At 49.0% G+C, this 22559-nt stretch overlaps 2 protein-coding genes and 1 pseudogene across 2 annotated transcripts; 1 reads left to right on the top strand and 2 right to left on the bottom strand.

The window, feature by feature from the left end:
* Window positions 1-102: 102 nt before the first annotated feature.
* On the bottom strand, window positions 103-2501 carry CLPS (colipase). Its single transcript, XM_010389666.1, has 3 exons — window positions 2367-2501; window positions 848-970; window positions 103-398 (listed from the first exon to the last, which is right to left on the bottom strand). The coding sequence occupies exons 1-3, from the start codon at window positions 2448-2450 to the stop codon at window positions 267-269; spliced, it is 339 nt and encodes a 112-aa protein (XP_010387968.1). The 5' UTR covers window positions 2451-2501; the 3' UTR covers window positions 103-266.
* A 7473-nt stretch (window positions 2502-9974) lies between these two features.
* On the bottom strand, window positions 9975-10369 carry LOC115896849 (annotated as a pseudogene).
* Window positions 10370-11753: 1384 nt separating this feature from the next.
* Window positions 11754-22327, top strand: LHFPL5 (LHFPL tetraspan subfamily member 5). The gene is made up of 3 exons (XM_010389763.1): window positions 11754-12165; window positions 21191-21427; window positions 22269-22327. Exons 1-3 carry the CDS (start codon window positions 11754-11756, stop codon window positions 22325-22327), a joined length of 708 nt encoding a protein of 235 aa, XP_010388065.1.
* The last annotated feature ends 232 nt before the right edge of the window (window positions 22328-22559 follow it).

Below are 22559 nucleotides of genomic sequence, written 5' to 3' on the forward strand. Positions count from 1 at the left end.
CCTTGTTCTTCTGACCTGCCTGAAGCCTGCCCTGGTGGGCCAAAGGCCTGATGCAACTTCAGAGAAGATGCTGACTCAGAGAGAATATGCAGGAGACTGGGAAATTTTTGCAGGAGGCCTTTAATTGTGAAGAGTCCAATCAGAAAACAGAGGTGCTGGTCAAGGAGGTGGCCAGCCCGGGAGATGCCCTGGAGCAGGGGGAGAGGTGCCCCTTAGCCTAGTGGCCTGCAGCATTTTGGGCTAGGTGTGGGAGTGGGTGGGCGGTCTCACTGCTTGGAGCGTCCAACGTCGTGGCAGACGCCAAAGTTGGTGTTGGTGATGGCGCCCACAATGGTCTTGTCTCCATCACAGGTCAGGCCACGCTCACAGGGACACTTGTAGTAAATCCCGTAGAGCGTCTGCAGAGACACAGCCAATGAAGTCAAGGCTATGGGGGGATACTTTGGACATCAATTGTCCCCTGCCTGACCTATAGAACCAGTAGGCCAGCCTGTGTTTTCAGGGAGTGCCTCTCCCACCTACCTCCCCAGGGGCGCTGTGGGCCCTGGAGACCCCAGTTCTGACCTCTGTTCTGGCTCATTTGCTCTTACTGGCTTGATCTCTCTGGGGAGCCTCTACTTACTCAGTCATGAAATGGGGATAACAAATCCTTACCCCCACCCATCTCACTGGTCACTCGGGTCAAGAGAGATGATGGGATGGGAAAGTGCTTTGACACCTGTCGACCTCCCTCTCGTCTCCTCAACATTCAGTGTCCAGGCTGACCCTCCTCCCTGATCCCACTCACAAGTGTTCAGGGCCCTCCTCCCCATTCTCCCGGACCCATGCCACATCCTCAGGCACCCACCTTGACAGAACACTCGCTGTTCTCGCTGGCCAGGGGTATGCAGCGGGCCAGGTCCAACGCACCCGTGTGTTGGCAGCATTGGCTCTTACACTGGGCACTATTCAGGCAGAGCTCACCGTTCTCCTGCCAGGGGTAGCCAGTCAGCCCAGGCCTCGCTCCCTCAGGTCCCTTCTCCATTCAGACCCGCACCCACCACCCACTACTGCTAACAATGTCTCCCCTGTTGGGGATGTATGTGAAGGAGTCCAACCCGTGGGTCTGGTGGCCTTTGTGCCCCCCCACCCACATGAGAAGTGGGCATGCGGTGACAGAAAAGCAGCCTGCACAGAGGGTCAGGACCCCCGGGTTCTAGTACCGGCTGTACCACCAACTCCCTGCGTGACTCTGGGCAAGTCACTGCCTCTCAAGCCTCAGTGTTCCCATCTGGAATGTGCACAGGAGGCCCCTAATCTCTCTGGGTCCCACACACCTTTAAGGAGGCAGTGAAGATTGCCTCTCCCTGCAAGACTCCTTCCTCCCGCAACAGATCTGATCTATAATCTCCAGGGTCCTGGGCCTCCAAATCCAGCCATGGCCCCAAGTTAAGAGAGAATCTTTCAACCTCATGGACCTCAGAGAATCTTTCAACCTCATGGACGTTCTGGAAGGGCTTTCCCAGCCAAGACCTACGGTGGAGAGGTGGTGTGGGCCAGTGGTGGGGCCCCAGCTTAACCGCTTTCCAGCTATGTGACCTCAGGCAGGTTGCTCACCCTCCCTCTGTCTGAAAATAGGGCTGACTATGAAAGCACCTCCCTCAGTGGTTATTATGAGGACAGAATGAGTAAACATCTCCGAGGCATCTCGAACTGTGTTGGACACACAGTAAGATGCCACCATAAGTTAGAAGCTGGAATGATTGGCACAAAGCATTTTCTCAGGATGGAAGCCCAGGGCTCTGGATTTTTGTGAAGCTCCCTCATAGGGCCAGGTGAGGTGGCTCACGCCTGTAATCCCAGCACTTTGGGAGGCCGAGGTGGATGGATCATGAGGTCAGGAGTTCGAGACCAGCCTGGGCAAAATGGTGAAACCCCGTCTCTACTAAAAATACAAAAAATAGCTGAGCGTGATGACGGGCACCTGTAATCCCAGCTACTCAGGAGGCTGAGGCAGGAGAATCGTTTGAACCCAGGAAGCGGAGGTTGCAGTGAGCCGAGATTGCGCCACTGCACTCCAGTCTGGTGATAGAGTGAGACTCCATCTTAAAAAAAAAAAGAAACAAAGAAGAAAAAAAGGTCCCTCATAGCCAGGTTGAGCCGCTGCTCTGAGCGTGCTCCAGTTGGAGCTGGAGAGGGGCTGATCAGTCTTTCCTGTGGCCCCTGGGAAGAGGCATACAACAGGACATGAAAGTAAACAGAGGGATGTAAGATGCTACTCCTCCCGGCCCCTGCCAGTCCAGGTGGGGACATCAGAGGTCAAGGTCCAAGCTTAGGACGTCTTCACCTGGGGACTCAGGAGGCCCCTCCCCTGAAGACCCTCTTACCAGGTTGATAATGATCCCCCGGGGGCCAGGAGCTGCATAGGCCACAGAGAGGGCGACAAGCAGGAGGATCAGGATCTTCTCCATGGCGAGTGGGACAGCTGGTGTGGGTGGCAGGAGACAGAGCCAGCTGTGGTGATGGGGCTATAAAAGGGGCCTTGACCTCACGTGACCCACCTACATCCCACAGGGCTGGCCGTGGGCAGAGGTACAGCTGTGGCCAATCTGCTGGGGGGCGGGTCCTGATAAGGAAGCTGGGTGAGTACCTGGTGGCCTTTTGTGTGTGTGTGTGTGTGTGTGTGTGTGTGTGTGTGTACTGGTGATAATTGTGTTGCATCATGGTTAAGAGTGTGGACTGTGTACAAGTTATTAGTGAGGCAAACTTACTATCTGTTCCAACTATTCTGCCTTTCATCTTATCTGTCAACTAAGGATAATTTAAAGAGTTGTGAGTGTTGAATTAATACACATTTATGTGTGTTACATATATAGAAACATGATTATATACAATTATAAGAATATATTTATATTGTATATTCCCATATGCCACATAAGCAGTGGGTAAGGGCAGCTGCCCTTGTGTCCTGAGCTCCTGGGCAGTGCCTGGACGAGTCTGAGGCAAGAGAGGCACCTATGGTGTGAGTGCCTGCTTACATTCTGTGTACTCAGGGCCTCTCTGCCTCACCATAGTCAGGTCTTGCCTTTGGCCCACCCAAGCCCGGGTGTCTAGCAGTGTCAGACTCCAGGTATGAGGATCCCAGCCTCCCACCCCTCAACCTTCCTTCAGTCTCCTTGGGGGATTCCAGGCCAGGCCCAGATCCCTGGGGCTGACAGTTCTGCAACCCCAGCAGGCCAGGGTGTGTGTGCTTTCACTCTGGCACCCTCACCCTGCCCTCACACCAGGGGGCTGCCTGCAGGCTTGACTCAAGTGCCCTTAGGAGGCCCTTCCTAAATGTCTCTCTCCCCTTTTCTTTCTACCTCACTTACTATCTGCAATTCCAGCATCAGATACACCTTTAGTTAAGGTTTCCACTCACGCTGCCCCCTACCCAAGGCCACGTGTGCGCATGAGTAGTCGCTAGTCCTAGCTGAGAATGAAGAGGTCTTGTGAGCCTCAGATGGAGCAGGGGCCTCAGGAAGCTGGGAAGGGCACAGCTGCCTGAGTTTGCTTAGGCATGGGAACAGAGCAGCTTTTCCTGAAGGACTAGTCATGGCAGCCAGAGGCCCATGCCCTTCCCCTCTCCATCCCAGGAGGTAGAAGATAGCTCCACTGAGAGGCCCAGGCCTCAAGCACAGCTTTTAATTTAATTTAATTTAATTTTTTGAGACAAGGTCTCACTCTGTCACCTAGGCCAAAGTGCAGTGTGCCATCTTGGCTCACGGCAGCCTCCACCTCCTGAGATCAAGCAATCCTCCCCCTCAGCTGCCCAGGTCTCAAACTCCTGGGCTCAAGCAATCCTCCCACCTCGGCCTCCTAAAGTGTTGGGATTACAGGTGTGAGCCACTGTACCCAGCCTCAAGCACAGCTTTGATCCAGACCAAGCTGGCTTCAAAACTCAGCATTTACTAGAGCTACATGGCCTCAGACACATTATCGAAAGTGAAGCTCCTTGAACCTCACTTTCCTTCTTTATTTACCTTAGGGAGATAATGCCTCCTACTTCCTGAGGCCATGATTAAGACAATGCACGTGGAACCCCTTCGGAAGTGCCTGGCACATGGTGGATGCCCAGCCATATAATATGACCCACTTCTTCTCACCCTTACATCCCTGGGGTGTGGAATGTAGAGGAATAGCTGGAGGAACAGCCAAGAGACTCTCAAAAAGAAAAACCCATTTGGTTCCAGCGATGCAGAAATACCACTGATGAAACAACACTATCCCCTCTCTCTTTTACAAAACTCAGTGTTTGAGGCCGGGCGCGGTGGCTCAAGCCTGTAATCCCAGCACTTTGGAAGGCCGATGCGGGCGGATCACAAGGTCAGGAGATCGAGACCATCCTGGCTAACACGGTGAAACCCGGTCTCTACTAAAAAATACAAAAAACTAGCCGGGCGAGGTGGCGGGCGCCTGTAGTCCCAGCTACTCGGGAGGCTGAGGCAGGAGAATGGCGTGAACCCGGGAGGCGGAGCTTGTAGTGAGCTGAGATCTGGCCAGTGCACTCCAGCTTGGGTGACAGAGCGAGACTCTGTCTCAAAAAAAAAAAAAAAAAAAAAAAAAAAAAATACTCAGTGTTTGAAACCACTTTTTCCTATGAGCTCACTCTGATCCTTCCTTCTGTTTACCTGCTGTCCACCCCTGGGACCTCTGTGAGGTGAGCCACAGGGAAGGGAATCACTACTCCCTTCTCACAAGTCAAGATGGAGACTGGCGAAGGAACTGGAGGAGAGATTTCTGTCCATGCAGGGAGCCGTGACAACCAGCAGCCCTGTCCCTAGTTGGTCTCAGCCAAGCTCACAGAGGAAAAAGACTGGAGTTTTTTCCATCACAAATGAAGTACAGCAAAGAGAACTTTGACATTGTATGTGCTTCTAAAAGGAAAGCAAAAATTAAGTACCTGTCGATGAAAAGAGTCAAACTCTGTACAATATTTGAATAGATTTCTTCTGAGCCAAATATGAGCAACTGTGGCCTGTGACACAGCCCTCAGGATGTAACTGCTCACGGGGTTCACCTTGCCCACTAGCTAGACAGAGCCGATTCATCAAGACAGGGGAATTGCAGTGGAGAAAGAGTATTTCATGCAGAGCCAGCTGTGCAGGTGCAGGAGACTAGAATTTTACAGAGTTGTTGTTGTTGGGACAGAGCTTCGCTCTTGTTGCCCAGGTTGGAGTACAATCGCGTGATCTCGGCTCACTGCAACCTCTGCCTCCTGGGTTCAAGTGATTCTCCTGCCTCAGCCTCTCGAGTAGCTGGGACTACAGGCACGTGCCACCATGCCCGGCTACTTTTGTATTTTTAGTAGAGACAAGATTTCACCATGTTGGTCAGGCTGGTCTCGAACTCCAGACCTCAAGTGATCCACCTGCCTCAGCCTCCCAAAGTGCTGGGATTACAGGCGTGAGCCATAACGCCCAGCAGGGAGCAGAGTTTTTAAAGATAACTTGGTGGGTGGGTGGAAGCCAGTAAGCCAGGGGTGCTGATTGGTCCAATATGAAATCACAGGGACTCACAGCTACCTTCGTGCACTCAGTCAGATCCTGGGTGGGGGCCACAAGATCAGATGAGCCAGTTTATTGATCTGGGTGGTGCCAGCTGATCCATCAAGTGCAGGGTCTGCAAAATATCTCAAGCCCTGATCTTAGGAGTGGTTTAGGGAGGATCAGAATCTTGTAGGTTCTAGCTGCATGACTCCTAAGTCATAATTTCTAATCTTGTGGCTAATGTTAGTCCTACAAAGGCAATCTAGTCCCCAGGCAAGAATGAAGTCTGCTTTGGGAAAGGGCTGTTACTGTCTTTGTTTAAACTATAAACTAAGTTTCTCCCATAGTTAGTTCAGCTTACACCTAGAAATGAACAAGGACAGCTAGGAGGTTAGAAGCAAGATGCAGTCAGTTAAGTCAGATCTCTTTCACTGTCTCAGTCATAATTTTGCAAAGGGGGTTTCAGAATAGGAGAAAACAAAGAAAGTGACCCCCTTTTGAGCACTCCGTAGCTTTTATGGCATCTCTACTTGCCAAAGTTTATGTAAAATTGAAATAACATGGTCTTTGTGCACATTTGCGTTAAGGAAAAAGAGCCCTAAAGTTGACCTGTAAACTATAGAATTTCTCTGTTTTTCTTTTCTGACTGCTCTAAATCTGCTTGCTTGCTTTTCCTTCCTTCCTTCCTTCCTTCCTTCCTTCCTTCCTTCCTTTCTCTTCTTTTCTTTCTCTTTCTTTCTTTCTTTCTTTCTTTCTTTCTTTCTTTTCGTTTCTTTCTTTCTTTCTTTCTCTTTCTTTCTTCTCTTTCTTTCTTTCTTTCTTTCTTCTTTCTTCTTTCTTTCTTTCTTTCTCTCTTTTCTTCTTTCTCTCTTTCTTTCTTTCTCTTTCTTTTCCTTCCTTCCTTCCTTCTTTCCTTCCTTCCTTCTGTCTCTCTCTCTCTCTTCTCTCTCTCTCTCTTTCTTTCAGACAGAGTCTTGCTCTGTTGCCCAGGCTGGAGTGCAATGGCACAATCTCGTCTCACTGCAACCTCTGCCTCCAGGGTTCAAGCCATTCTCCTGCCTCAGCCTTCTGAGTAGCTGGGATTACAGACACCTGCCACCATGCCCGGCTAATTTTTTGTACTTTTAGTAGAGATGGGGTTTCACTATGTTGGCCAGGCTGGTCTCGAACTCCTGATCTTATGATCCGCCTGCATCGGCCTCCCAATGTGCTGGGATTACAAGCGTGAGCCACCGCACCCAGCAATCTGCTGTTATTTTTCTCTTAAGATAAAAACCACTGTTTTAGATCCAACAGATTCTTTTTGCGAGCCAGTGAATTTGTATTTATCTCATGGCTAAAAGTTCTGAAGTAAAAGCTACAGTGTGTGTGTGTGTGTGTATTTAAAAGGCCTTTATAATTTCCATAATTTTATGTTTAATTGGCAATTAAATCTGTTTTAATTTCCCTCTGGAACACCAGACTTTTCTCGCCTCACCTTATAATGTAAATTTTGTTATTTGACTTTCACCTGAACTGTTTCCTTTAATATGCAAATTTAAGGCTGTTTAGCTCTCAGCTGCCTAGGGTTGTGAAACAGGTTATCAAGAATTTGAAAGTTTAAGGCCAGGCACGATGGCTCACACCTGTAATCCCAGCACTTTGGGAGGCCGAGACGGGTGGATCACCTGAGGTCAGGAGTTTGAGACCTCCCTGGCCAACATGGCGAAACTCTGTCTCTACTAAAAATAGAAAAATTAGCTGAGTTTGGTGGCAGGTACCTGTAATCCTAGCTATGACTGAGGCAGAAGAATCGCTTAAATTTGGGAGGCAGAGGTTGCAGTGAGCGAAGATTGCGCCACTGCATTCCAGCCTAGGTGACAGAGCGAGACTCCATCTCAAAAACAAAAAGAATCTGAAAGATTAAAATAGAAAAAAAAAAGGTGTTTTTATAAATCTATAAGATGTACTTCTATAGTCATGCCTGATATGTCTATGTATTTATGGGTGATGTGCACAATGTTTCGCTACTGAAAATAAATAAAAGAGCTCTAATTGGCTTAAGAAAATAAAAGCACTTGAATCGAACACTTTATCAGGAAAAAAGAAAAGACTAGTCAAATGCTGTTTCAAGTTTATGTAATGTCAGTAAAATCTTTAATAAATAAGCTAGCTTCAAAATTATTATTAATGTTGGGATTATGACATTAATCCCAACATTAATAATGAGCCACCGCGCGTGAGCCACCGCGCCCAGCCACTTTTCTTACTGTTAAAAACAACCTGAGCCGGGCGCAGTGGCTCACACCTGTAATCCCAACACTTTGGGAGGCCGAGGCGGGCAGATCACTTAAGGTCAGGAGTTTGAGACCAGCCTGACTAACATAATGAAACCCCATCTCTACTAAAAATACAAAAATTAGCCGGGCATGGTGGCACATGCCTGTAATCCCAGTTACTTGGGAGGCTGAGGCAGGAGAATCGCTTGAACCTGGGAGGCGGAGGTTGCAGTGAGCCAAGACTGTGCCATTGCACTCAAGCCTGGGCATCAAGAGTGAAACTTCGTGTCAAACAATAACAACAACAACAAACAAACAACAACCTTACTGGCCAGGCGCAGCTGTAATCCCAGCACTTTGGGAGGCCAAGGCGGAAGGATCACCTGAGGTCGGGAGTTCGAGACCAGCCTGACCAACATGGAGAAACCCTGTCTCTACTAAAAATACAAAATTAGCTGGGTGTGGCAGCCATGCCTGTAATCGGGAGGCTGAGGCAGGAGAATCACTTGAACCAGGAAGGCGGAGGTTGTGGTGAGCCAAGATCACGCCACTGCACTCCAGCCTGGGCAACAAGAGCAAAACTCCGTATCAAAGAACAAAAAACAAAACAAAACAAAAAACTAGCCGGGCGTGGTGGTGCATGCCTGTAATCCCAGCTACTTGGGAGGCTGAGACAGGAGGATTGCTTGAACCAGGGAGATGGAGGTTGTGGTGAGCTGAGATCGTGCCATTGCACTCCAGCTTGGGCAACAAGAGCGAAACTCCATCTCAAAAATAAATAAATACATAAATAAATAAATAAATAAATAAATAAATATAAAAATAAAATAAAATTGTACATACATCATCCAGTCGTGTAAAGGAGTATGTTCAGAAGAGGGAAACTGCAGGGACTAACAGTGGTAATAACAGTAATCACCAACATTTCTGAGTACTTTCTCTTTTTTTGTTAAAGCCAGACTGGAGTACAGTGGTGTGATCTTGGTTCACTGCAGCCTCGACCTCCTGGGCTCCAGTGATTCTCCCACCTCAACCTTCCAAGTAGCTGTGACTACAGGCGGGCACCACCATGCCTGGCTATGCCTGGCTAAGCTGTGTATTTTTTGTAGAGACGGGAGTCTTGCTATGTTGCCCAGGCTAGTCTAGAATTCCTGAGCTCAAGTGATCTCACTGCCTGGCCTCCCAAAGTGCTGGGATTAGAGACCACTAATGTGCCTTTGAGCACTTTTTAAAAAAATTATTATTATTATGTTTTGAGATGGAATTTTGCTCTTGTTGCCCAGGCTGGAATGCAATGGTGTGATCTAGGCTCACTGCCACCTTTGCCTCTCAGGTTCAAGCGATTCTCCTGTCTCAGCCTCCCGAGTAGCTGGGAATACAGGCACCTGCCACTATGCCTGGCTAATTTTTGACATTTTTAGTACAGACGGGGTTTCACAATGTTGGTCAGACTGGTCTTAAACTCCTGACCTCAGGTGATCCGCCGGACTTGGCTTCCCAAAGTGATGGAATTACGGTCATGAGCCACCATACCCAGCCCTTTGAGCACTTTTATGTGTGCCCCGGGCTAAAGATTTTATACATGTATTTTACTTAGCCGTTGTGTGATCGATACCATCATTTCCTGCATTTAATAGATGGAGAAACTGAGGCTTAGGAAGAAAGGTTAAGTCCATGGATGGTTACTTAGTAAGTAGCTCATTCAAATCCAGGCCTGTTGAACACCAAAGTCCATGTTTTTAAGATTGTCTTGTCGGCCGGGCGCGGTGGCTCAAGCCTGTAATCCCAGCACTTTGGGAGGCCGAGGCGGGCGGATCACAAGGTCAGGAGGTCGAGACCATCCTGGCTAACACAGTGAAACCCCGTCTCCACTTAAAAAATACAAAAAATTAGCCGGGCGAGATGGCGGGCGCCTGTAGTCCCAGCTACTCGGGAGGCTGAGGCAGGAGAATGGCGTGGACCCGGGAGGCGGAGCTTGCAGTGAGCTGAGATCCGGCCACTGCACTCCAGCCTGGGCGACAGAGCGAGACTCCGTCTCAAAAAAAAAAAAAAAAAAAAAAAAAAGATTGTCTTGTCTTTCCATAGCTCCTGACGTTGGTGTTATGATTTTTATTCTTTTGTGTATACTTTCCTGAATTTTCCTAATTCTTTTTTCGTTTTTTCTTTTTTCAATTTTATGACTTTATTTGATGTATTTGACCATCAGCGATTAGTTCTCATCCACATTGACTGTCTGTAGATTTTTGAAAGTGGTAACAGGTACATAGGTAACCAAAGTATAGAGCTTATTTGGTGAAATCTTCATCCTCATTACGTTTTCTGGACAGCTGCACATGGATTCGGTATGGGACATTCCTTATTCCTTTGGCCCAGACAGCTTTGTTGAGCCTGGTATCAATGCACACATCTGGAGTTCCCATCTCCTTCATGGCAAATTTCCGAATCTCTTTGAGTGCCCGAGGGGCACGCTTCTTGAAGCCCATGGGTGCGCTTGTGAATGTTGATGGTGTATTCTCGGGTCACCACCTCGTTGATGGCAGAACGGCCCTTTTTCTTCTCGCCACCCTTCTTTGCGGGAGCCATTCTGCCGGGTCCAAGTTGGAAAGGAAGCTTTTTTTTTTTTGAGACGGAGTCTTGCTCTGTTGCCCACGCTGGAGTGCAGTAGTGCGATCTCAGCTCTCAGCAAGCTCCCCCTCCCGAGTTCGCACCATTCTCCTGCCTCAGCCTTCCCAGCAGCTGGGAAAAGGAAAACAGGGGCATGCCGCCACGCCCGGCTAATTTTTTTGTATTTTTAGTAGAGACGGGGTTTCAGTGCGTTAGCCAGGATGGTCTCCATCTCCTGACCTCGTGATCTGCCCACCTTTGCCTCCCAAAGTGCTGGGATTACAGTCGTGAGCCACCGCGCCCGGCGGAATTTTCCTAGTTCTTTACACTAGCCTTGTATTTACCTATAAAATCAGGAGAAATATGTATATATATAACATATTAAAATTACATATATTTAAAGGGGGAAATATGTAACAAACACATAGAAACAAGGGGAGAAAGGCATTGTATTGAACAAAACACATGTTCAGGTCTGAAAAGGCTCATAAAGAATGTTGTCTGCTATACTTTGTAGTTGCCTCTGTTATCACACAGTCTGCATATACAGGCGCTTTATATATATATATTTATATAGACTACATATATACATTATATATGTAAATATTTTGCTTAGATGTCCTCTAACATAACCTTAACACATAGTATGCTTTTAGAAATCGTTGACTGAATGCTAAGGATGAAAAACCAGTGACCAGAAGGCAATCAGGAAAGGCTTTGCTGACCTCCGGGGTGGTGGGATTGGAGGTTCTGGGAAGGCGACTAGGGAACCAGGGAGGGCGGGTGGAATGGGATGTGGAAAGCGCTTTTGCGGGGGGAAAGCGTTTTTGCGGCTCGAATTGAGCGGTAGGAATGTGTCAGCCACAGCCCCACCTTCCCAGTTCTTGTCATCTCGGTTCAGGAAGGTGAACTGGGTTCCGATTCCCCGCGGCGGGGGCCTGCAGTGGGCGCTCGGTCCCTTCCCGGCCTCGGCTGCAGGCCCCGCCCCTCGCCCAGAACCCCGGGGCGCTGGCCGCGGTGCTGAAACGGCGCCCTCCGCGGACGGAGGAGGGGGCGGGGCTCTCGGGAGCCGTGAGCCTGGAAGGGAGAGGGGCAGGGCGGCGCCAGCAGGCCCGAGACCCTGGGGGGCTTGGGAGGCGGCAGGATACTGGAGACAGCCTCGGCTACAGCGGACACAGGCACCTGGCCACCTTCCCCTGATCAAGCCAAGGTTGTCCTTGTCCTATTAAGCCTCTTCCCCTTGCCTTGAAGGGACCTTATCTGGTGCCCTGACCTCAGCCTCCTCCCCAAACCCCGCTGGGGAGTGATCTGCTTCTAGGCTTCATCCACAAAGCCACGGACTTGCAGCCCACGGGACCCCAACCCAGGGCCTGCTGCCCTCACCATGGTGAAATTGCTGCCGGCCCAGGAGGCAGCCAAGATCTACCATACCAACTATGTGCGGAACTCGCGGGCCGTGGGCGTGATGTGGGGTACACTCACCATCTGCTTCTCCGTGCTGGTCATGGCCCTCTTCATCCAGCCCTACTGGATAGGCGACAGCGTCAACACACCGCAGGCAGGCTACTTCGGCCTTTTCTCCTACTGCGTGGGTAACGTGCTATCCTCCGAGCTCATCTGCAAGGGCGGTCCCCTAGACTTCTCCTCCATCCCCTCTAGAGCCTTCAAGACTGCCATGTTCTTTGTGGCCTTGGGCATGTTCCTCATCATTGGCTCCATCATCTGCTTCAGCCTGTTCTTCATCTGCAACACGGCCACAGTCTACAAGATCTGTGCATGGATGCAGCTGGCTGCGGGTAAGCAGGGATGGTGGGAGGGCAGGCGGGGGCCCACCCCGGGGCCACAGCTGCAGCTGCACCATTCCACCCTCTGCTGGGGCTCTGGGCCTTAAATTTAGCTGTTCTCCTACAGCCCAGTCCTACTCAGTGCTCTGCAGAAGATTCTGAGGAGTTGAGAATCTTAGAATGGCTGAGGCAGAAAAGACCTTAGAGATCAAGCTGTCCAACCCTCTCATCTGTAAGGGGAAGTGACTTGCCCAGGAGCACACAGTTGCTGGTCCTGACTCCCAGGCCATCACATCAGTTTTTGCAGCTGTGAGAGATAGAAAGAAGGAAGCTTCCATTGTTGGCCATGTGGGAATAGGACTCAACCCCAGCACAAAGTAGTGACGCCAGTCAAGCACATTCTAGATGACCTCATCTCCCACCTCTGGGCTTTTGTTCTTTATAAGAGTGCCCAGAACTCTGTCCTCATTCTCTCTCTCCCACTCCAAACTGCTCTCAGATTCTAAGGTCTCTTGCTGATTTTGGAGTGTTACTATTATGCAGGGGATGACCTTGCCTATAGAAACTTTCATCTAAAGTCCCCTCTTTCATTGTGGAGTGAAAGTCTTTTCTCCTTGATTATGGGATTTTATACTTAAGGCAGCAAATGGAGTGATACTGTGTGAGGTGGAGGAAGCTATTTAGGGTCCTGTTGTTGTTGTTTGTTTGTTTGTTTGTTTTTTGAGACAGAGTTGGCCCAGGCTGGAGTACAGTGGCATGGTCTCAGCTCACTGCAGCCTCAACCTCCTTGGACTTAGGTGATCCTCTCTCATCAGCCTCCCAAGTAGCTGGGACTCTAGGTGTGCACCAGCATGTCTGGCTAATTTTTTTGTAATTTTTGTAGAGATGGGGTTTTATCATATTGCCCAGGCAGGTCTTGAACTGCCGGCCTCAAGCGATTTGCTCGCTTCAGTCTCCCAAAGTGTTGGGGTTTCAGGTGTGATCCACAGCACCTGGCCTAGGGTCCTTTAAAACAATGTGGGGGCTGGGCACAGTGGCTCACACCTGTACTCCCAACACTTTGGGAGAGAGCATCACTTGAGCTCAGGAGTTTGAGACTATACTGGGCAAGATGGCAAGACCCTGTCTCTAAAAATAATGATAATAATAAATAAAATGAAACAAAACTGTGGGGTAGGCAGCCACTTGTGTCCTGAGGCACTCCTAGCTCAGGAAGTCCTTTTTCCTGCTCCTAGCTCAGGAAGGCTTCTTGGTCCTTGTGCCAAGTGATCTTGCTTTTCTCTGTAGCCCAGGAAGAGGGTTAAGACCTTGTGCTGCAGCCTCTGGTACCTTGGTCCCTGCCCACCTCAGGGACCACACACAAACTGTCCATGCCAGTGAGATGTCCAGGAGTAGTGCCAGGGACTGGAAACTAGAGTGAAACCATCTTGATATCATTGATCAGAATGAGAAGTGCTGTCAAGGTCAGGAGATGGAGACCATCCTGGCTAACATGGTGAAACTCCATTTCTACTAAAAAGACAAAAAAAAAAAAAAAAAAAAAAAAATTAACTGGGCGTGGTAGTGGGTGACTGTAGTCCCAGCTACTTGGGAGACTGAGGCAGGAGAAGGGTGTGAACCCAGGAGGTGGAGCTTGCAGTAAGCCGAGATTGCGCCACTGCACTCCAGCCTGGACAACAGAGCGAGACTCCATATCAAAAAAAAAAAAAGAGAGACAGAAGTGCTGTCATCTTTAAGAGGGAGACTGAAACAGGCCTCTGAATCCCAGGCCACCAAACACGCAGAGTCAAGACTGCAGAGTTGGAGGGGACCCCAGAGAGCTATATCCACCCCCAACTATAGATGAGGGATCTGCTGCTGAGAGGACCAGACTTGGCCAAGGCTATAGCAGATCAGTGGGCAACTGAGGACCTGGAAGAATTAAGGCAGCTGTTCCCAAGAAACTAGATGTATTCCTAAGATGTTTTCACTGAGCCACATATTTACATAAGTATAATGATTTATGAAATATCTTTACATATGTTATCTGGAGGAGCCCTAGCACAACCCATTGAGGTGGGTATTTCTCCATTTTACAAAGAAGGCCCCTAGTGGGAAACTTGTTTTGAGCATACAAGTAGGAAGGGATACACCTTTGATTCCAAATCTTGCACCCAGGCTACTCACATGGCTTCAGAGTTCTCCCCATGGCTTCAGAGCAAATCGCCTTGCCACCTCCCTCTTCTCTGTAGTCTCTCTGTATGATAAAGGAGAGTCTGGGGCAGGGGTGGGCAGTGGGGAGCAAGGTAGGTAGTGGCCATGTCAAGAATGATGGTGGGGGCAGGCACAGTGGCTCATGCCTGTAGTCCTAGCACTTTGGGAGGCCAAGGAGAGGGGATTGCTTGAGGCCAGAAGTTCAAGAGTTCAAGACTAGCCTGGACAACATAGTGAGACCCTATCTCTATTTTGTATATACACATATATATTTAATGTATGCATACATTAAACTATATGTATCATATGTATGTTTATATATTTATATATGTACATAATATATATATCATATGTATATATATAATTGACATATATATGTCAATTAGAATAATAATAAGGCCAGCTGCAGTGGCTCAGGCCTGTAATCCCAGCACTTTGGGAGGGTGAGGTGGGCAGATTGCTTGAGCTCGGGAGTTTGAGACCAGCCTGAGCAACATGGCGAAGCTGTGTCTCTACAAAAAAATACAAAAATTAGCTGATTTAATATAAATATTGAGTGTATATATATTCTTTAACATATGTGTATTCTATATATATATATATATATATATATATATATATATATATGAACAAAGGGGAAATGAAGATTTAGCAGTTTTATGCCAAAGAAGAGTGAAATAGACCCTGATAATGCTTGCCAGCTGTTCTTCCATATCAGGGTTATGGGATGCTGGAGACACAATCATCTCTCTCATTCTCAAGGCTGTCTGCAAACCCCCCTTCTCCTGAAACATCCCACAACAGGTGCCATGTGTGAGCAGGCAGTGCCAGGAGCGGCAGGGGTTGCCAGGCCATCTCAGTCAGACACTATCTGGGTCGCAGAGCTGGAGACACTGATAGCAGAGGTGGCCGGGTGCCATCTCATGCAACATTTAAATTGGGGAAGGCAAGACTGGTGTCATGTTCCGTTCTGCTGTGCTGCAGAAGGGGAAATGAGCTGAAGGGAGAGATGCAGAGTGGGTGGGTCCCACATTCAGCAGCTGGGAGATACATCCATTTATTAGTACCCTTGCCAAGAAGCCTGGGAGCAGGAAAGGGACAGGGGCAGGGGAGGATGAGGACTGATGCTTGGGTGATGTGGGGCTGCAGCTTAACAAGATTAATTGGGCTTCTGGGTGCCAGGTGTAGGCTGGGAGTGGTCCCAGCCCCTAGAAACACAGGTAGGCCAAACTGCTTGTCTTCTCTGAGTCTTGGTAACCTCATGTCTTAGTCAGTTTTACTTAGTTCTATTTAGTCAGGGCTGCCATAACAAATTACCACAGACCAGGGGGCTTAAACAACAGAAATTCATTACTCACACTTCTGGAGGCTGGAGGTCTGAGATCTGGGTGCCAGCATGGCATTAGCACGAGATCTCTGGTGAAGGCCTCTTCTAGGCTGCAGACTGCTGACTTCTTGATGTCCTCACATGGTGATAAGAAGGTGACAGGGCTCTCTGAGGTCCCTTTTATTTATTTATTTGCATTGATGATTATTATTATTGAGTCAGCTTCTCAAAAATTGTTATTTTTACCCAGGCTGGACTGCAATGGCATGAACACGGCTCATTGCAGCCTTGACATCCCAGGCTCAAGTGATCCTCCCTCCTCAGCCTCCCAAGTAGCTGGGACTACAGGTGCATGCCACCACGCCCAGTGAATTTTTGTAGAGATGAGGTTTCACCATGTTGCTCAGGCTGGTCTGGAACTCCTGAGCTCAGGCAATCTGCCTGCCTCAGCCTCCCAAAGTGCTGGCATTACAGGCGTGAGCCACCACACCTGGCCTTATTATTATTTTTAATTGACATGATAATTGTACATATTTATGGGTTACAATGTGATATCTTGTTACATGTATACAAGTTGGGCTTGAAGTCCAGGCAGCCTGGTCTAATGTTTCCTAGCTTTTCCTACTGAGAAGATTAAGGTAATTAGCATATCCATCACCTCAAACATTTAAAACATTTCTTTGAGTTGGGACAATTTCAAATTTGCTGTTGCAGCTATTTGAAAATATATGATAGATTGTTGTTGGTTATAGTCACCCTACAGTGCTAGAGAACACTACAGCTTATTCCTCCTGTCTAGCTATACTTTTGTATCCATTAACCAACCTTTAGCTGCTCCCCCTCCCCTCTGGGGTCCCTTTTATAAGGGTTCCAATCCCATTCGTGAGGGCCCTACCCTCATGACCTAATCACCTCCCAAAGGCCCCATCTCCTAACACCACCAGGCTGGAGGTTAGGATTTCAACACAGGAATTCTGGGGTGAACAAACATTCCACTGTACCCCATCTGTAGAACATAGCAGCAGGACCCGCTTCATTGGGGTTCTGTGAAGATGGGATAATAGAATGCATGTAAAACACCTTGCACATGGTAGGTGCTCAGTACCTGTGAAAAACGTAAAAAACAACTTTATCAGTGAGCATGAGAAGGGATGCCATAGTAACAAACCACTCCCAAATCTTGGTGGCTTAGAACAAAGGTTTATGTATTTCTTGCTTATGGTCCATGCCAACTAGGGATCGGTGGGGACTCCGCTCTCGCTGCTCTCTCCTGGGACCATCGCTAGGGGCATCAATCACCATCAGCTGTCCTCGCATCAGAGGGAAGGGAGCTCTGGGAGGTCTCCCACTGCAGCTAAGTGCTGTGGCCCGGAAATAAACACATCTCTGCTCACGTGTCATTGGCCAGAGGAAGGCAGATGGCCTCACTTAACCTCAAGAGAGCGGGGCAAGGAAGTACAACCTTGCCTTGCATCTGGAATATTCATGAGCAGCTCTAATGGCATCCATGTCACTGAGGCAGCTTCTGTCTGACTCCAGTGTCAATAATAATAGCAGTGACTAACATTAATTAGCCACTTACCATGTACAAGACATCATAGTAAGTGTTTTCTGTAAATGATCACACTTAATCCTCACAGTGCGGCTATGAATCAGGTACTTTAGAGACAACAGGACGGTAGTCAGAGAGAGGAAGTAACTCGGCCTGAGAACACTGTGCTGGCTTCTACTTAGAGCCTTGAAATGCCACAACTGGGGCTGACACCCACTGTCCCCAGAACCATGGGTGGATGGGTGGAATGCTCACAGGGAACTGTGGCACCCACATCTGTTTCCAGGTCAGAGGCCCTGGGCTTTTTTCCGGAGCCCCCACAGGAAGATGGTGCAGGAGGTGAGGGGCCAAGGGAGGAAGTGATGGAGAGAATGCAAAGCCTGGAAGGGCAGCTCCTTCCCACCTTCACCTCTGCCCTTGAAGCCAGGGGCCCTGCCAGGCACTGGAGGGATGGACTCACACCAAGTCGGGGAAGGGCTGGCTACATAGGTTTCACCACCGAGCTGTGGATGGCTCCCTCTCCTCCACCGTGGATATCTCCTCGCTGAACACGTAGGAAGTCTGAAATGTCACCACTAATTACATTCAGCCCCTGGGAGAGGTGTCATGTTCTGGGGGTGGAGGGAATAAACTTTGAAGTCAGGAAAGTCAGGAATGGAGAATTCAGGCCTTGGTCCTGTCATAGCTGAATGACTGGATGGCTGGTAAGTCACCTGGTTTCTCTGAGCCCTCAGTTTTATTATTATTATTATTATTTTATTATTTATTTATTTTTTTATTTATTTGAGACAGAGTCTCGCTCTGTCGCCCAGGCTGGAGTGCAGTGGTGCTGTCTCGGTTCACTGCAAGCTCCGCCTCCCGAGTTCACACCATTCTCCTGCCTCAGCCTCCAGAGTAGCTGGGAGTACAGGTGCCCACCACCATACCCGGCTAATGTTTTTGTATTTTTTAGTAGAAATGGGGTTTCACCGCGTTAGCCAGGATGGTCTCGATCTCCTGACCTCATGATCCGCCCACCTCAGCCTCCTGAAGTGCTGGGATTACAGATGTGAGCCACCGCGCCTGGCCAAGCCCTCAGTTTTCTAATCTGTAAAATGAGGATATTAATAGCTGGCCCACTTCACAGAACGGTGGTCACAGTCAAGATGGTACATGAAGTATTTTGTGATCTATAAAGAACTATCTAAATAAGCTTCTCCTAAAAAAAAAAAATCGAAGGAAGTGTGATACATTTAGGTGGGAGGGGGGGTCCTGATATTTCCATTTACTGTGCATTTGTTTGACCTCCTGACCTTTTTTGCAGAACAAGCTGGGTACAGGGAAGGTAACTTTGGGCCCGAAGAGGTGCTTCTCTGAGGGGCTCCTGAGTAGGGTACAATAAGAAAAAAAATACTTGGGACTAGAGAGCCTCCAGACCTGTGGGAAAGCGGCACAGATAAGGGGAGCACCCCCTGCCTGCAGGGCAGCTGTGCCTGGAGCTGCCCCAGTTGCATCCTGGATTATGTCACCTGTCTGTGCTTCACCCCAGCGAAGCTAAGGTGAGGGGTGGTTTGATGGAAAGGGATGGAAGAAGTAGGGGGAAAGTGGGGGCAACAGAATTTTTAGCTGTAAATACTAAGTCAAGGAAGGCACAGAGTGGGATAATAACTCTCACAGTCAACTCTTATGGAGTGCCAAGTCCGTGCCAGGCACTGTTCTACACTCTTTTCCAGTATTAACTCATTTGAACCTCGCTGTAACCACAACAGGAAGGTTGGGGTTATTATTATCTCCGTTTTATAGATGAGGAACTGAGGTAAAGAAAGCTTAAGTATGGCTGGGCACGGTGGCTCATGCCTGTAATCCCAGCACTTTGGGAGGCCAAGGCGGGCGGATCACTTGAACCCAGGAGTTCAAGACCAGCCTGGCCAACGTGGTGAAACCCTGTCTCTACTAAAAATACAAAAATTAGCTGGGCGCAGTGGTACATGCCTGTAATCCCAGCTACTTGGGAGGGTGAGGGAGGGGGATCACTTGGATCCGGGAGGCGAAGGTTGCAGTGAGCTGAGATCGTGCCACTGCACTCCAGCCTAGGTGACAGAGACAGACTCTGTCTCAAAGGAAAAAAAAAAAAAAGAAAGCTTAAGTCACTTGCTCTGAGTCACATAGCTAGGTAGTCCAGAGCTGGGCTTGAAATCCAGGCAGCCTAGTCTAGTGTTTATCAGCTTTTCCTACTGAGAAAATCACCTGGAAGAGTGTTTTTGAAAACAGAGATTATTGAACCCAACCATGACCTAGGAACTAGCTTTTTACCTTATTTTTTTGTGCATAGGTTATAGGCGAAGGAACCAGCATTAAAGATTCCAGAGGATTCTTTTTTTTTTTTTTTTTTTTTGAGATGTAGTTTCACTCTTATTGCCCAGGCTGAAGTGCAATGGCACAATCTCGACTCACCGCAACCTCTGCCTCCTGGGTTCAAGCGATTCTCCTCCTTCAGCCTCCCGAGTAGCTAGCATTACAGGCACGTGACACCACACCTGGCTAATTTTGTATTTTTAGTAGAGACGGGGTTTCTCCATGTTGGTCAGGCTGGTTTCAAACTCCCGACCTCAGGTGATCCACCCGCCTCAGTCTCCCAAAAGTGCTGGGATTACAGGCATGAGCCACTGCACTCAGCCTCCAGGGGATTCTTAAATTTAGGGACGTGTAGCAACTGGACTATGCTGTACTGGGTAAGAGTGAGGAGGAAACCTGTTTGCTTGAATGGAAGGCTTTTGAAGGAAGCAGCCAGGGACAGTCTGGAAAGGCTTCCTGTATTCATCAAATCTAAGATACCTGAGTTGTAGGACACAGTGTTATTCTATGTACTATATAAAAAAAAAAAATACTGATAATCCAGCCATGGCTTGACACTGTCTTTTTCTTTTTCTTTCTTTTTTTTTTTTGAGATGGAATTTTGTTCTTGTTGCCCAGGTTGGAGTGCAATGGCGTGATCTCGGCTCACCACAACCTCTGCCTCCAGGGTTTAAGTGATTCTTCTGCCTCAGCCTCCCCAGTAGCTGGGATCACAGGCATGTGCTACTACACCCAGCTAATTTTGTATTTTTAGTTGAGATGGGGTTTCTCCATGTTGGTCAGGCTGGTCTCAAACTCCCAACCTCAGGTGATCTGCCCGCTTCGACCTCCCAAAGCGCTGGGATTACAGGTGTAAGCCACTGCACCCAGCCTAGACACTTTCTTTTTCTTTTTCTTTTTCTTTTGAGACGGAGTTTTGCTCTTGTTGCCCAGGCTGGAGTGCAATGGCGCTATCTCGGCTCACTGCAACCTCCACCTCCCGGGTTCAAGCAATTCTCCTGCCTCAGCCTCCTGAGTAGCTGGGATTACAGGCATGCGCCACCACGGCGGGCTAATTTTGTATTTTTAGTAGAGATGGGGTTTCTCCATGTTGGTCAGGCTGGTCTCAAACTCCCGACCTCGGGTGATCCACACGCCTCAGCCTCCCAAAGTGCTGGGATTACAGGCATGAGCCAGCGTGCTTGGCCGACACTTTCTTATTACACTTATTTCACAGATGTTGTAAGTATGAAGAAATGTGCATCTCAGCAGTGATGAGTTCTTTGGGCTGGGACCAGATACTGGAGGGCTTTGAAGCCAGGGCAGGTGGTGCGTTGTTGAGTTCAAGGTGAGGAGAATGGCTGAGGACCTGGGAGGACCACCTGGTGCGGTGGCAGAGCCTGCCTGGGCTGAGGAGTTCAGCTCTCTGCCTCTGCCCCAACCACTGGGTCTCAGGGGCCAGTTGCTTTAACTCTCAGAGCCTCAGTTTTCTCACCTGTGTTCTGCAAGGATGGTAGAAGATACCTCTCATGCCTCCTGAGGCTGTTAACAGAAGGAGAAGGGAGGTGACAATATAACAGCAGTGCAAAGTGGGAGGTAGTGGACTGGGCACACTCAGCCTGATGCCATCTGCACCCCTCCTTCCCCCTCAGCCACAGGTCTAATGATTGGCTGCCTGGTCTACCCTGACGGTTGGGACTCAAGTGAGGTACGGCGCATGTGTGGGGAGCAGACAGGCAAGTACACACTGGGTCACTGCACCATCCGCTGGGCCTTCATGCTGGCCATCCTCAGCATTGGCGATGCCCTCATCCTCTCCTTCCTGGCCTTCGTGTTGGGCTATCGGCAGGACAAGCTCCTCCCTGACGACTACAAGGCAGATGGAACTGGTAATCCCTCAACTCCACAATGGTGTCCCCTGCCTGGAGACCCTGGGATGTGGGTAGGGGTTCGTCTTAGCCAGTTCTCTAAGGCTTGGTCCCTGGCCAAGGGATGGGGAAAATCAGACACAGCCCATGTCCTCCCTGAAATCAAAGCCAGTGGAGGGTTGCAAGCTAGCAGGTGATAAGGTGATCTGTGATAAAGGAATGTCCCCCTCACCCCTCTACACTCTCAGAGGCTATAGGGGTGAGAGCTGCAATCCAGCCTTGGGGGCTAAGTGCGGTCTCCCCTAGAAGGAGGCACTGAGGCTGGGTCTCAAAGTAATATTCCTGGGAGCTTGCTCGGTGGAGAGGGGAACAACAGGGGGATGAGTTGCTGGGGAGGGAGTAAGAAGGCAGGGACCTTTAGAACAGATCAACAGAGGGTGCAGAAGTGACAGCTCCTGGAGTGCAGCTGGTGGGAGCCCAAGATTCCTGGAGGAACAGCAGCCTTGGGATTCTCGTAATGTTCATCCTGTTTCAATTCCCTCCCATCAAAATCCTACCTGTCAGTCATAAAAGTTAGCTGTAGCTGATCCTCGAAGCCCAAGCAGACCCTCCAGGAAGCCCTCCCTGACTGCTTCCCATTACCTCCCTTCTTCCTAGGGTGCTTTTCACTTCTGTTTCTTATTGGTCTCTTCCCCTGCCCGTTTTGAGAGGCTAACTTTTTCAGAGCATTAATTTCTTCCCCGAGTCAAGGGCAAGGACTGTCTTGCACCCCTGTGAATCCCCAAATGCCTGGTCTCAGCAGGTGGCCATCACTGGGGACCTGTTACATCTCAGGGATCTCTCCAGTCTCTTTTCCCCATAGCTGTCTTCACATTAGCCCTTGGACTAGAAGCAGCAGCCAAACTCCTCTGTCCACTATAACCAAGGACTCTTCCCACATGAGAAACTTGAAGCCCAAAAGGGAGAGTCACTCAGAAGTTCCCAGAAAGACAGTGGCAAAGAAGAGCCCAGAACTCAGGTCCTCTCTGGCCAAAACTGGGGCCCACTTCTCCATAAAGAAGTGATAGGAAACATTTCATCCTTCTTTGGGAGTGGGACAAGGATAACCAACCTGTTATGTGGTTAAAGATGTAAACAGGCCAAATGCGGTGGC

The sequence above is a fragment of the Rhinopithecus roxellana genome, chromosome 4 (assembly GCF_007565055.1).
Source record: "Rhinopithecus roxellana isolate Shanxi Qingling chromosome 4, ASM756505v1, whole genome shotgun sequence".
Taxonomy (NCBI): domain Eukaryota; kingdom Metazoa; phylum Chordata; class Mammalia; order Primates; family Cercopithecidae; genus Rhinopithecus; species Rhinopithecus roxellana.